Here is a 14,667-nt window from a genome sequence, read left to right on the forward strand (position 1 = left end):
ATAACCTTATGGTTGAGGTCACCACAACATGAGGAACTGTATTAAAGGGTCACAGCATTAGGAAGGCTGAGAACCGCTGCTTTAGAGAGCTTGTGCCAGGAAGCAGTACTTCATGTGTTGACTTTGGTTCATTGGGAGTGACTCTCTGGGTCAAAGAAAATCTAGACTTAAACTGTAGGAGGGTGGTGGAAGGAGCAAAGGAAGATGGCATGGTCCCTGGGTAGTGCGAGGGAGCTTGGGATGAGCAGGATGGAGGCGTGGGAGAATGTCCATGAGCATCAGTGAGGGCTCAAGCAGTGTGGAGCAAGCAGGAGGCTCAGGAGAAACAAGCCAGAGCGGGGGAAGAAACACGGGTCTGACTACACGATTGCTGCAGCTGAGTTCACAGCAGGGAAATGTAGGAGGGAAATCTCGGTAGGATGGTATGCACAGCAAAAGACCGGACATGAGGTCCTGTGCTGTGTGTCTGTTGGACTTGGCCATGGCTATCACATGAGCCCTGGAGTGGCTTTGGGCAGATTAAGTCTAAAGTCCCAGACTATAGCTGTTAATCAAACTGGACTCTAGCTAGGCCACAAAGCAAGCACAGCATATATAACTGTGGGCTAGGACACAGAAGTGCCATGATCCCTGGTTCTCTTCCTGGAAGATGCCCTGCTGACTGGTTGGCTCAGTAAATGAGTGGGTGTGGCAGATAGTGACAATACCCTCATTGGTCAGGAGTGAGACAGAACAATACAGATCTGAGATCTTACGGCAGCTGAGGGAAGTAGGGCACATATCTCCATAATTATTAATCTCACCTTAGCCTTGTTTGCCCAATGCTATTTCAGCAGCTAGGACATCTGCCAAGAACACGGATTACCAGACTGTTCTTTCAGAGTCAAGTCAATTCAGCATGTCTTGGGTAAGGTCTAACAACCTGTGCTGACCAATGCTGAGGTGACCTGTGGTCTGTGATTATAGGAAGAAGGGGGCGACTGAGGGATGAGGCAGAGGTAGGAATTCCTCTACAACTACACCCCAAGGAAACGAACGGCTGCCTGCCATGCTGGGCCATGGGGTCACCCACCGGACTGCCCAGCTGCAGCTGCAGGCACACTTACCATGTAGTGACTTCATTCCCAATGTGTAAGATGGCCTCCTCAGTGGAAGGGACTTGGGGAGAGACGGGTAGGTGCTGCTGAAGAGGACATCGTTGGGCAGGGCTTGATCTAGAAGGGAAGCCCTGGAGGCGAAGAAGTGCTCCCTCTGGCCGCTGTAAATGCTCTCATCAGACAGTGTCCTGTGCAAGGCCCGCCGGGAGGTGGGGGTGGGGGGGAACGGAGACTGTGGGGAGGACAGTGCGTGGAACTGAAAAACAGAAGACAGACTGGGGTCAGGGCACCAGGGCAGAGAACAAGACCAAGGTGGAGTAGGTGAAGCTCCATCAATGTGAGCCATGCATCTGCCTGGATTGTCACAACTGCTTGGTGAAATGCTGGCTGATCATAACCGCACCTGCCAGGAGGCTAGAAGATGAGGGTGCGACTCCTGGGAATAGGGATGGATAGACAAGGAACAGCCAGGAACAGGGACAGGGAGCCTTAGAAGCTTACCAGATGATAGACAGTATAACTGGTAGGCAGCCAGGAGATGATTATCAAAACCCATGCACTCAAGGCTGGAGAGATGGCCCAGCAGTTAAAAGCACTAGGTGCTCTTGCAGAGGACCAAGGGCTCAAGTCCCGGCACCCAACATGGCAGCTGATAACCATCTACAACTCCAGTTCCAAGGGCTGCAACCCCTTCTCTGGCCTAGGCATATATGTGATGCACAGAAAAGCATGCAGTCAAACATTAATAAACATAAATACAAACAACAACAACATGAACACATACTAGGTGGCTCTTGCCATGAGTAACCAAAGTACAAACTCTAATTCGGTCTCTCAAGGTAGCTAGATCTCATTAGTTTTGGAAAATAAGAATTTTTATTTATTGTGTGATATGTGGGGGCACATGTGCCCCTGGCAAATGTGTGGAGGACACAGGGCAACTCTGTGGTATCAGTCTTCTTCCAGTTTTATATAGGGATTGAACCCGGGCCCTCAGGCTTTTGGGGCAAGTGCTTTCACCAGCTGGGCCTTCTTGCCAACCAATCAATCTCAATTAACCAATTAACCCAACACCTCATCCCTCCAGGGATGTACAACTTATCACTTAGACATACTGTAAATAAGAATAAAGTATGACCAATGTGGTAATAAGCTTCTCACTTAAAAAATCAAGATGGCCAGGAGGTGACTCAGTGGGTAAAAGCACTTCTCTTCGAGGGTCTGACAATCTAAGTTTGGATCTCTGGGATCCATGTACAAGCTGGACAGGGTGACATGTGTCTGCAATGCAAGCATGGCAACATAGGTTCATAGATTTAAATGCTTGGTCACTAGGGAGTGGCACTATTTGAAAGGACTAGGAGGTGTGACCTTGTTGAAGGAAGTGTGTCACTGGGGGGTGGGCTTTGAAGTTTCAGAAACCCACTCCAAGCCCAGAATCTCTTTTCAGCCAGTGGGATCAGGATGTAGCTCTCAGCTATTTCCCCAGCACCATGTCTGCCTGTGGGTCTCCATGCTCCCCCCATGATGATAATGGACTAAACAAACTGCAAACAAGTCCCAATTAATTTTTTTTTTTAAAGTAAGAGTTGCTGTGGTCAAGGGTATCTCTTCACAGCAATAGAATGCTGACTTAAGACACATTTCCTTGGTGAGAAGGGAGACAGAGGCAGGAGAATCCTCTATAAGTTTGCAGGCCAACAAGTTGGAGAATGTCACCCAGCAATAAACAAGATAAAGTCTGCCTCAAACAAGGCAGACGCATGCACCATAGCAGACATACACTCTCATATAAACACATACATACAAACTCAACACACATATACAAATTATACACACATACCTACTATACACATACACACAAAAATAAATCAGTAACTATTCTTTAGAATGGTGATGAGTTAAATCCAAGGTATGTACGACTTGGCTTAAGATTAAGCGACTGTGAGCAGTCTCTGAGAGAAGGGACAGCTCTTTAACCATTCTATGGAGATGAGTGGACATTAAATAGATTTCTAACTAGCTTTGTTTTGGTACAATGAAATCACCTCTTTTCTGTTTTCAAGGTTCTAGAACTTTCACACGAGGCTCCTGTAAGCCACACACAACTCTCAGATACCAGTATTCAACATGTCCCACTGGATCTTTCTTAGCACGTCAGGCTTTAGCAGAGATTTAATTTCCAATGAGGATCTCTAGCCTGAGGGTTTCAGGAGAGAAACTCTAAGCCAACTCCTGTTTTGCCCCTTTGAGAACTATCAGCAGTCCTCTGGATGGCCACTGTATCAGCTGCTATGGGATCCTGACCCACAGAGAAGCAGGGCAGGCATGAAGGACCCAACCTGCCTGGGAGCTTTTTGTCCTGAGATACAGCAGCACCCTGACTTGTTAAGAACTGTCAGCACACCTCACCCCATCCTTCCTCAACTTCTAGACTTAAAGATAAGCAAACCCACCAAGTGCCTGTTGTGGGCATGGGACCTGGGGTAACCCAGAGCTATGGACCAGTGTGGTCAGTCCTGGGGAAAGGCGCTCCCAGCGAGCACACAGACAGGTGCAAAACGGTCTTAACTCATGCTCCAGGGAGCCCAAAGAGTTTCTTAAGGCACTTACTGCTAGGGAAAGGGTTAGGTGCGGACCATAGCCCACGTCAGTCTTATCTCCTATCACAGAAGTTCAGTACAAATGGAGCTTTTGTGGATGATTTTACTTTAAAAACTGATAGGGAGGTGAATTTAAAACTATCGAAACATTTGGAGACCAATGATTCTCCCAATTTGACCACAGCCCACATCTGCACTCCTGCCAGAGACTCAGACCTCCTTCACCCCTCACTGTCCCTGTCCTGATCACTCACAAGAAACTAGTCGTTTTTCCTACACACTAGCACTATATGGAGTCCCTTGCTCTGGTCCACCTGAGAGCACTGGCTGGGAAGCAGGAAGAACAAGGCGGTCCCATTCAGCCAGTGGGTGGGTGTTATAGTTCTGTCAGCATTCTCAAGGCTGGGGGCAGAGCACTGACTAATTCTATGGGAAGCGAAGTGAGGACTGACTGCTCACAGGACAGGAAGCCCGCCCACTGTGGGCTGCAAGTCTCTAGGCCAGAAATGGCTCCCTTAGGCCTCTTCCTGAAGCTTGCTGCTGGCCTGAAGTCTCGAGTCAGGCCTGGCCTGGGAGGCTTCTCAAGACCATGCGAGCCTGCTTTACACCACAGAACCACGGCCATTCAGAAGTCTACCAGAAGACACCCCACAGTTACTTAGCTGAACTCATCTGAAACAAAACCAGACAAAGGATAAACTGGTGGGAAAAGAGCACAGGCCCCTGCTCCTCCAGTCTTCTCTGCGGTGGTCAGAGCCAGCAGGAGCACTGTTTTGCAGAGGGGCCCATACCAGGAGTCAGTTACCACAGAGAAAGTGCATCCTCGTTCACACAACAACGCTAAAAGAATACATTCTGGGAATTAAAGCCAGGGGCTGGAATGAGGGCAGACAGACATTTGCCTCCAATTACTCCCACTGCAGGAGTAAATCTAAGGAATGGAAACTCTGAGCTCACCCCAGCCAAAAAAAAAAAAAAAAACTTTCAAGTAGGATTTAGGGAACGACTCCTTCCTGGGCAAGTTTTACTATCTTCCGACCTCAAAGAGCACATTTGAAATAATTTTTACATTGAAACTGGGAGAGTTTTAACATGCCACCTTGGGTTTTGGTTTTGACGGCTGTTTCAAGTGCCATCTTCTTCAAGGTTGCTAAGGGAACCGTTTGTTCCCTGGATGATGAGTCAGAACTGCTAAGTGCTGGCTTCCGAAACAGAAATGACAGAAGTCAGGAATGGCTGTATCCCTAAATCATTTAGTCACATAAGTCATGTTAATAAACCATCTATTTCTCAGCAAAAGCCCAGAGTGGCCCTTGGGATATATATAATTCCTATAAATGCTGATTTTTCAGTCTAGGGGTATATCTGATCTCTGTGGGTGGTGTGTGTACACACGTACGCACAGGAAAGCCTGGAAGTGCCAGGAGCACCAGGCCACTTCGCCTGGTGTACACTCTGACTACAGCGGAGGCTGGGATGTGGGGAGCGCTTTCTGGCTTGCATTCTCATCACTTGCTCGGCATTCGGAAACTTAGCTTTCTAGTCAGCCTGACTCGGGGTGAAGTGCAAGGTTCAGAAGAAGTTCAAGGACAGAGACCCTCAGAGTTCACTGCCATGACCTTCCTGGAGTGGCTTCCCTTCTCCTGGGGCTGCTCAAAACGCGTCAGCAGAAACACCTCCCACAGGGAGAGAAGGAATTCCTCAGGCCCGTGCTTCTGGGAACACAGGTGCGGAGAGCCATCAGAAGCTTTCCAGGCCCTGCAATGAGGCAGGCGGAAAAACCTGCCCAGCAGTCCAGCAGAAGGCTGGCTACTGCTGAACGCACACACATGCTGCAAGTGAGTATTTGAGATGGGCACAGAGGAGGATGTGGCTCCAGGGAAGACATGCACAGTCTGGAATTCTCAGGGAGAAACGAGGCTTTCAGTACAGAGAACTGTGAGTTTGGCCATGAGGCAGCTCCTTTGATTGACACATGGAGAGTATTACTGTGTTCATCAGAAGTGGGGCATGCTGGGGACACATGAGAAGAACACCTTATGGACAGCAGGCAGACTGGAGGCCATATGGAGAACATGCTAACTGACAAGGGAACCACAGGTGTCTTTCCAGAGTCCTGGAAGTGATGACATTAAAGTGCAGACCAAGGAATCCTGCACTCAGAAGAGGACATACTACAAGAGAGGGCTAGAGAAAGGACAGCTTAACAGGAACCCACACTAAAGAGATGCGGCTGCAGGGACAGAGTGCTCAGCGCTGAGGAAGAGTCCCCAACACCCTCAGCCCAAGTTCCTCCTCTGCCATTACTCCAGCCTGCCTTCTACCTTGAAATTCTTCTGTGATTCCGGAGTTGGGCTCTCAAGGTCGATGAGTTTCTTTAGATCCTCCTCAATGGTGGACTTGGAGGTGGGCTTGGGGGATGCCCTCAGGTCCCTGGTTGAGGCTCGGAGTCTAGTGTGGGCCATCTCATTACCATCACTCTGATGACGCCTGCGGAGAGAGAGGGTGAAGATGGAGTCCATAGGATTGGCTCAAGGGCGTGGGGGCTGAGAAGTGAGACAAGTGAGAAGGCTATGGCTCATATTCACATAGAATCTACGCAGGTCAGTGCTGATTAGAAACAGGGCCAACGTGAAACTCCAAATAAAACCTGCAGCATAAATAGATCCTCCTCTACAGGAAACCATTCGCCCCATTTAGCCAGCACTGGCAGCAGACTTGATAGGACACCAGAGACGGATCCCCAGGGCCACCTATATACAGCGGAAGCAAAATGACAGGAGTATTACATGGAAAGGGCCTTTATCCTTTGGGGCAGTCACTCAATTTCTAATATCCTCGCAGCCCTAAGGGTCCAGCTAAGAAGGGGTCTACAGAAAAGCTGTGACGGGCAGAACGCTGGAGGCTCAATCACCCAGAATGCGTTGTTCATACAGCTCTTTCCAATGACAGCTGAAGATCTCAGATCAGAATGTTTCACAGTACATCTTACTCAAGCAATGAGGCAGAGGAATAATTTAGAGAAAAAAAAATCACTTAGCAAATAAAATCTCTTGGGGAAAAGGGAAAAGTGTGATCAGAATACATTACATGAAAAATATTTTTTCCCATTAAAAAAAGAAAGAAAAATCCCTCCAATAGGCCAATCCCTCCAACACCAAGCCTCCAGCCCAGCATCCTGGGCTAAGAGACTGCCCTAGCTTTTTCTGTGTGCCAAGAAAACCAACCACCACTTAGAAAGAGAAGAACTCTTACTTTCTTGTATCCATAAATCCCACGGAGTTAATGGTTCCTTCTGGCTTTTTCCATCCAATCAGGTACTTGCTAGTGGCACCCTGGCGGGGGTAGAAAGTCCTAGGCCCAGAGGAGGACGAGGAAGAGGAGAAGGATGGTGCGAGCTGGGAAGACGTGGTGGGATGAAGTTCCTCTTTGGGTGAGCTTCGGGCACTGGAGAACACCACTGGGCTGGCAGAGTGCCGGGAGCTCATGGTGCTGTGGGGAGGCAGGACAGAGACAGTGACTTCTGTGTATACCCAGGGTCGCCATGTCAGCTGCAGAAGTGGTGTCTCACGTAGGGGTGAAGGCGAGTTTAGGGAAAAATGAGATCTGGATAAAAATCAACGATTAAAAGGGATGGCCACCTGGCCTTTCTGACCTCCCCATGCCATTTAGCTCTCTGCTCTAAAAGTGCTCTCAGTGGGGCTTGACCTGCATGTTAAGTTAAAGTAGAAGCATTTAAGGCTGAGGGGCACTTTCAAACTCACTGGCCCCGATGACGTCCAGAAGGGGCAAAGGACAGGACAAGGAGTAGAAGTCTCAGTGTCTGTCTGTCTGTCTGTCTTGCTTTCCTCAGATCTGGTGGTTACAGCGATGCTAAGACCAGACTAAGACCAAGTCAAGGACACAACTCTCCTTGACAACCACAGCCAAGGGCACACAGAGGTCCATGACCCTGCAGCATCTAGCATTCATAGTGACTAACAAAGACTGCTCACCACCAGGCAAGTTTTAAGACTGAATAAGGCAGACTCTTCTAGGCTGGGATGAGACCTTATCTCATCCACCCACATGCAGGATCTCTGTACTTCCTTTCTGAGGTCCACCAGGGCCCGCATCCACACTGCTGAGCTCTGCTTAGGAGAAATCTAAGGTCAGGCGACGTCTACAACAGATGTGATGTGGCATTCCTCAGTGGTACTATTTGTCAGAACTAACTGTTCTGATGGAACAAGAGGAAGGCACCAGTCCGCAGTGATGTGCAGCTGCGACAGAGAAGCCATTCAGCAAAGGGAGATATGACAAAGGGGAAGCTGGAGGAGGTCTACGGGAACCCTATCTTGGCAACTTTTCTACAACTGTGAAGCTATCAGAATATTTTAAAGGGTTACTGTAGGAACAAAACCCAGAGCCCACTGGTGGGACAATATGGTGAAAACAAATCTTGACACTCTGGCCTCAAACTTTAAACAAGATCAGTGATACCTAAACTGTATATTAAAACAGACCCATGGATTCTGAACCATAATATGGGAGAACATTTTTATAACAGAGGCAGAGTGTTTTATAAATGAGATCACGAAAGTCCATTAAAGTTAAGAAATATCCATGCAGGCTGGGGTGATGGCACATGTCTTTAATCCCAGCATTTGGGAGGCAGAGGCAGGAGGACCTCTGAGTTAGGGCCAATCTGGTCTACCGAATGAGTTCAGGATACCCAGGCCTACACAAAGAAACCCTGTCTTGAAAACCAAAACAAGAAAGAGCTATGCATCCAAAGGGGTAGAAAAACACACCCAACAATGCGTTCCAATTCAATACATAAGCCAAACTCCTAGAAATAAACAAGATGACTGGGTGAACAAGTGAAAGGGGCAATGGTTTGAACAGTGATTTCAAAGGAGAAATTCACTAGAAGAGCTATGGGCTAATCCTCTGTGCACTGTGAAGACGAGTTGCTCTCATTGTTAATAAAAGTTGATTGGCCTATGGCTAAGCAGGATTTGGGGGCAGAGAGAAGGCTGGGCAGAAAAGGGCGGAGTGAGAGGAGATGCCAGGAGACGCAGAGAGAGCAGGATGTGAAGAACATACAAGGTAAGCGAGCCTTGGGGCAGCTTGTTAATAGAAATGGGCTAATTTAAGTTAGAAGAGCTAGCTAAAAACAAGCTTAAGCTAATGGCCAAGCATTTGTAATTAATATAAAGTCTCTGTGTGGTTATTTGGGAGCAGCTGGAGGGAAGGAAAAGTCTGCTATATAGAAGACACAAAAACATCACCATCACCAAGTACCAGGAAAATAGGAAGTAACATCTGCCAGAACGGCTAAATTAAAGTGCCACATGCCAGAGAGGACACGATACAGCTCTTACAGACGGCTGGTAATGAGTTCCTGTTAAACCTTTTTGGTCAACTAGATCACAGCCTCTACCGTGGCTGAAGATATGTCCTTCAGACATAACAATCACTTTTCTGCCTACCACATTGAGAGAAAGCACACCTAAGTGTAACTACGGTATATTCAGATCTCTGTATTATCCTCAGACCAGAGATAACCCAAAATGGAACAAAGGAAATTAATCGAGGTGGCCAGGAACACGGGGACAGACCTCAACACTGTGGTATGGATGGAAAGGACCACACAGAGAGTGTCACCCTGTTCTAAACCCAGAATCAAGGGAAGTGAGTCTGACCGGAGAAGGAGTGGGGTCAGAGTGAGGTGCAGGGATGTCGGTGACGGTCTAGTTTGCTTTCTCTATAGTGTTCACAGAGGGGTGTACACGGATTGTTGCTGCCTTTTGCAATATGAATGCTAGCCTTCTGAGAAAATGTCCACAGGAAAGCAGAAGTCAATAACATGAAGGGAGGGGCCCCATCAGCATTTGAGGATCAGCAACCAGAGCCAGACAGGTATTGAGGAAGAATCTGTCTGGGAAGTGTTCAACATAAATGTGGTGTGACTACTTCAGAAAACAAAGAACCAAATTCCCTATTTTTATAATGATATAGAAGAACTGGGCCCAAACTTGGAAAGATAGAATAAAAAAATGACTAGTTTTACTTTAATACCCCAAACATTTTCTTTCCTCCCAAGTATTTTTCCAGCTAGAGATGACAGGCAGAACCCCTACAACATCTCCAAGGACAACATATATTTAAAAGAATGCAATGTTGCCTCTTGATAAACATTCCATCTGGCTGCTTTTAAAACTGAGAAGAGGGACCAGAGAGATGGCTCAGTGGTTAAAAGCATGTATTGCTCTTGCAGAGGACCAGAGTTCGGTTCTCAATGGCTTATCACAACCTGTAACTTCCTGCCTCTGAGGGTCATCAGGACATACCTTTGCTGACATACACACATAATTAAAAAAGAAAACAATACATCTTAAAAAGCGTGTGTGTGTAAAACTAAGTGTTGAGTATTAAATCAGTACAGTCAAAACAACTAACGGATCTCTGCTACAGAAAGAAGTTCCAAAGTGTGAGAATGAACTGAAGGAAAAAGGGAAGACTTCAAAGGGCTAAAGAGCACGCAGAGAGGCACCAGAGGCACAGCACACATCAGGGAGGCAGTGCTGGCCAGTCAAGGGGCTTCCACAGTGCAAGAGGGCAGCCTCAGGCAGGCTTTAGATAGCATGGTGGGTTGTGGGTGTGCCCATTAGTTATGTAGGGACAAGACCCTAGTTTTTGGTTTGCAGATTTTAAAATTTATTTTTTGCTTTAGAATCTCTTGACACACAGAATACAGTTATGAGGTCCCAAGCCTTAACCCTGGTTGGCGTCTGGAGCAGGACTTAGTACATAAGTACTAGGGATATGTAAGTAGCCATGGACAGTCACATGAGACAGCTCTCAAAGGCAGCATCTTACAAATGCTGACTACATCTCCTCTCCAGAGACGCTGATGCAGTATGAGGGACAGACTGGGGACACAGAGTGAGAACACACTTCTAACGTGCTCCCAGAGGCTGCTGTGGTCCATGACCCAGGCTCTGAAATCTTCTGTACTTGAGGTACGCCTTGTATTGCCATATTTTACTTTCAAATACTTTGATATTCCATAGCTATTCAAAAATTCTGGAACTTTAAAATGCTAAAGTTTAGTCAAAACAGAAATAATTTGCCAGGAGAATAGAAAATAAATGACACAGTTCGTTAATTTACAAATCACTCTGCTATGCTGCACAGATCTGTGCCAAGAGAAAATTAAAGAGGAGGCTGGGGAATGTTCAGAGGAGACAGCAGTGTGTGTGTCATGTATGGTTTTCATCTCTATGTGAATCCAACTGTTATTTCCCTAACTGGCATTCGGGGAGTGTCTGTACTGGAACACAGACTCTCAAGGCGGACTTTACTTCTGTGTGGCCACTAACTACTCCCAGGAATCCAGCAGGCTCTTACCAAAATACTTCTGCCCAGTGCAGACTACTGCATACTTGTTTCTGTCTGGACTCTATCTCCCTGATTAGGGATAAACCCATGGGGGACTGAGATTTTTTTTTTCTTGCTTGCTACTGCATGACCCATGCCTAGAACAGTCCCTGGCAACTGTAACCACTCAACATATGATGAAAGACAAACTAAATCAACAGTAAGCTGAAAATCCACCTCAACTGTGAGAGTATGGATGCACACAGTGCTTCACCCAAACTATATTTAAAACTCAATGTTACTTAGTTTTTACTGTAAATTAAATTAATTAAGATTAATTAACCCTACAAATGATGCTTCTGCTTACAAGTGTATCCTCACTAGGGAAGTTGCTTAATTTTATCCATGACTATGACAGCTAATACTGGGTCTCGGTGTGAAATGTTTCCTAAATGTTATAACCAGGCAGCCCCACTTAAGAACTGATTGCATGTAGAAACAAAGACACAAACAGAAATGAATGAAAACTCACTGGCCTGTCTTTCTTCCTTCCTTAATGTACACACCTCTGGGAGCAGAAGTTGGGCCTTCACCTGGGACACCTTTAAAACATAGACCTTGGAGTTCTAACCCCAGAGATCTAATAAGACATAATTAGAGCAGTGTCTGCACACTTGGCAAAACTCTCCCCGAATGTGCACCAGGTTTGAGAACCACCCTTGAGTCCGGCTGAATGGATCATCCTGCTCTAACCTGGTCAAATCCCCACCTCACATCTGCCCAGATCCAGGAACTGAAACCATGTTTCTGAAGCAATACTGTGGTCCCTGCGGGAGCCAAAGTCATTAAAGAGTTGAGGGTTCATGTGACATTTTCTTGAGTCAAAGAAAGTGTGTATTGAAACATTTCTAAGGATTCTCTTATTTTCTAGAACAAAGTAACTGGTACCTGAGCTTATAAACTTTTCACCTTCCAAAATAAGTCTCCTTTCCTACACAGTTCCAGCCCAGGCTCTGAGTAGAGCTCCTTGAAGTTGACTACCTGCTGGCCTATGACCACCTCCAGGAGTTCTGCCATATACTTCACCAAGAGACTCTGGAGAGAGCTTGATTATACTACAGACGGCTGCACATTGACCGCTCTGAGTTTAGGGGAGAACCGGACAGCTGGGCCAGTTCATTATCCTGGAGAACTCTTGTTAAATCAGTGTGCCATGGTTCGGTCTTACCCACAGTGCCTTGAATCCCTTCCTAAGAACCATGTAAAGTAATGAGCCAATAATAAGAAACAAAAAGGAAAGAGAAGCAGATAACACTGGGGTGAATGATGTCATATCATGAGCATCCAGGCAGCGCCTCTGGACTCTGACTTCTATTCCATCCACACTCTACTCTAGGATGCTCTGAAATGACCAGCTTTGGGTTCTTCTAGAGCCTGAGTTTTGAGACGGAAAAGAGGACACACATGTATTGCTCCACACAAAAATAAAAGAAAGGACAACAGGGTGACCAGGAGCCTGGGCCAGTCTGACTCATCCAGATGTCTAATTCAACTTATGGCTTGAAGTAAAACACAAATAAAGGTGCAGAAGTCTGGTGACTTCCCATGTGCCTTAATAGGAGGGGCTGGTCGCCTGCAGAAGGCACACTGGTAAGGAGGGTGCTGCTTGAATTTGCCTACTGACCCTACAAAGAAAAGAACCAGCAGGATGGGGGAGCACAGATGTCATCAATCAAATTTCCAGGTACCAATCCTGCATACTTGGGCTGGGGATGCCATTCTAAACGTCTGCATCACCACAGAGACCACCCTCTCCTGTGTTGCAATAGCTGCTGCCCACTGTCTGCTATGGAGAGTTGCCAAGGGAAGACATCTCATATTCGGGCGTGGCAGGAGGGCTTGAGTTTCAATGCTGGCCTGTGAAGGATGGTATTTTCAGAGAGGGAAAAGCAGCAATTAGTCACCTGTCAAATGGCTGTGACAAAGTCTGGGCAAAGGCTGGGTGTTGGCCTGTGACCAAGGAGAGGGGAGTGACAGGGCTTCCTGGGATTGCCTGGGCAAATAACAAGCCATCGGGTGACAGATAATGGAGGATAATGATGAAGCAGGACTCCTCCCACTGTGTTCAGCACTGGCTAATTCTCCACTACCAGTTCCAGGCCTCTGGAGGGTTTCAGGAGACACTAGTATTAAAGCACTAGGGGAGATGGGACGTGAAGTCCGGTGTTTGAGCTGGCTGGGAGCTGAGTGAGCATGGGAAAGAAAGCTGCTCATTTCCAAGAAGCAAGTGTCTGGTGAGCAGAGAGCATGCACTTTCAGCCTGGGGAACGAGGTGGGTGCAGAAGAGGCCTCACGGATCACTGTGGATCACAAGGTGAGTTAGCCCACCCAACTATGTAAATAAGGAGCCAACAAGATGCCTATGAACATTACCATCTTAAGGAGCATAACACAGTGTCGTGTTCAAGTCTAGTATCAAAAAAAAAAAAAGAAAGAAAGGAAGGGAGAGAGAATTAAAGAAACAAAATAGATAGGAAGCTTGAGAAAAAGGCATGATTAGGTTTGAAAGAAAAAAGGTATCATGGGAGCTGTGAGAGACACATGGCTGTGAACAGGAAGGAGACATGCGCTCGCAGTAGGGATGAAGCTTAAGAAAACAAATGGTGCTCTCTTGCCTGGGTACATTTCCTATGTACAAATGCTATGCTTTTGGTGACTTTTTTCATTCTCAACAGGGCCAATATCATGAGAGGACAGTAAGAGATGGGCCCGGAGTGACTGGTCACAGGCCACAGAGCTGGAGGACAGTGCAGAAGAGACATGACACTGATTTCAGGTTCAAATTCACATTCTTGAGTCTCTCGCTTGACTTGCCTGTAGTAAAGGGCACAATACATTTTTCTTCCCTTTCTTTCATATAGTCATTGACTTATATCCAAAAGCTACATTAAAGCAAACAGAATTAACCAGATCTCCTCTTAACCTTAGAAGTAAAAACAAAAGACAAATATTTACTTTCTATTTACAAACATTTACAAGTGTTTAGAAAGAACTTGGCTGAACCAAACCACTTCTCTTTAAGTTAGTGTTTGGACTATAGTTGGAGGGATGTGGCAAAATGTTGACAGAAGACTGCTCAGACTGAGCCCCAGCGGGGAGGCCAGGGAACCTCTTCTGTAGTCTTCCTCTCCTTAATGAGCATATGCATACATTCTGACCCTGAGAGGATGCTTCAAGTGGCAAATAATGGTGTCCACATTTGCCCCATTGCTTTGGCCTCTATTTCCCGCATTTGGTTTGGTTGGTTTTTTTGGTTTGGGTTTTTTTGTTGTTGTTGTTGTTTGATTTTTTGGTTTTAGTTTTACAAGACAGGGTTTCTTTGTAGCTTCGGAGCCTGTCCTGGAACTCACTTTGTAGACCTCGAACTCACAGAGATCCACCTGCCTCTGCCTCCCGAGTGCTGGGATTAAAGGCGTGCACCACCACCACCTGGCTCTTGGAGCATTTTTGTTTGCTTTATTTTATAAGATGGCTAAGAAAAAGAAACATACTCTACAGGTGAACCCAAAGACCAGAGGCCCCTAAATGTTCCTATGGTCCAC

At 46.6% G+C, this 14,667-nt stretch overlaps 1 protein-coding gene across 5 annotated transcripts in view; it reads right to left on the minus strand.

Annotated features, from left to right (window-relative positions):
* Window positions 1-14,667, minus strand: part of Sipa1l1 (signal induced proliferation associated 1 like 1) — a 295,169-nt gene that overhangs the window by 8,658 nt on the left and 271,844 nt on the right. For all 5 annotated transcript variants that reach the window (XM_085697421.2, XM_085697422.2, XM_085697423.2 and 2 more), the window contains 3 exons: window positions 6,956-7,192; window positions 6,025-6,190; window positions 1,107-1,353 (listed from right to left, as the gene is read on the minus strand). In XM_085697421.2, coding sequence (XP_085553547.2) covers window positions 1,107-1,353; window positions 6,025-6,190; window positions 6,956-7,192 — 650 coding nt within the window. The remainder of the gene's footprint in view (window positions 1-1,106; window positions 1,354-6,024; window positions 6,191-6,955; window positions 7,193-14,667) is intronic.

Source organism: Myodes glareolus, chromosome 11, assembly GCF_982192425.1.
Source record: "Myodes glareolus chromosome 11, mMyoGla1.1, whole genome shotgun sequence".
Classification (NCBI taxonomy): Eukaryota; Metazoa; Chordata; class Mammalia; order Rodentia; family Cricetidae; genus Myodes; species Myodes glareolus.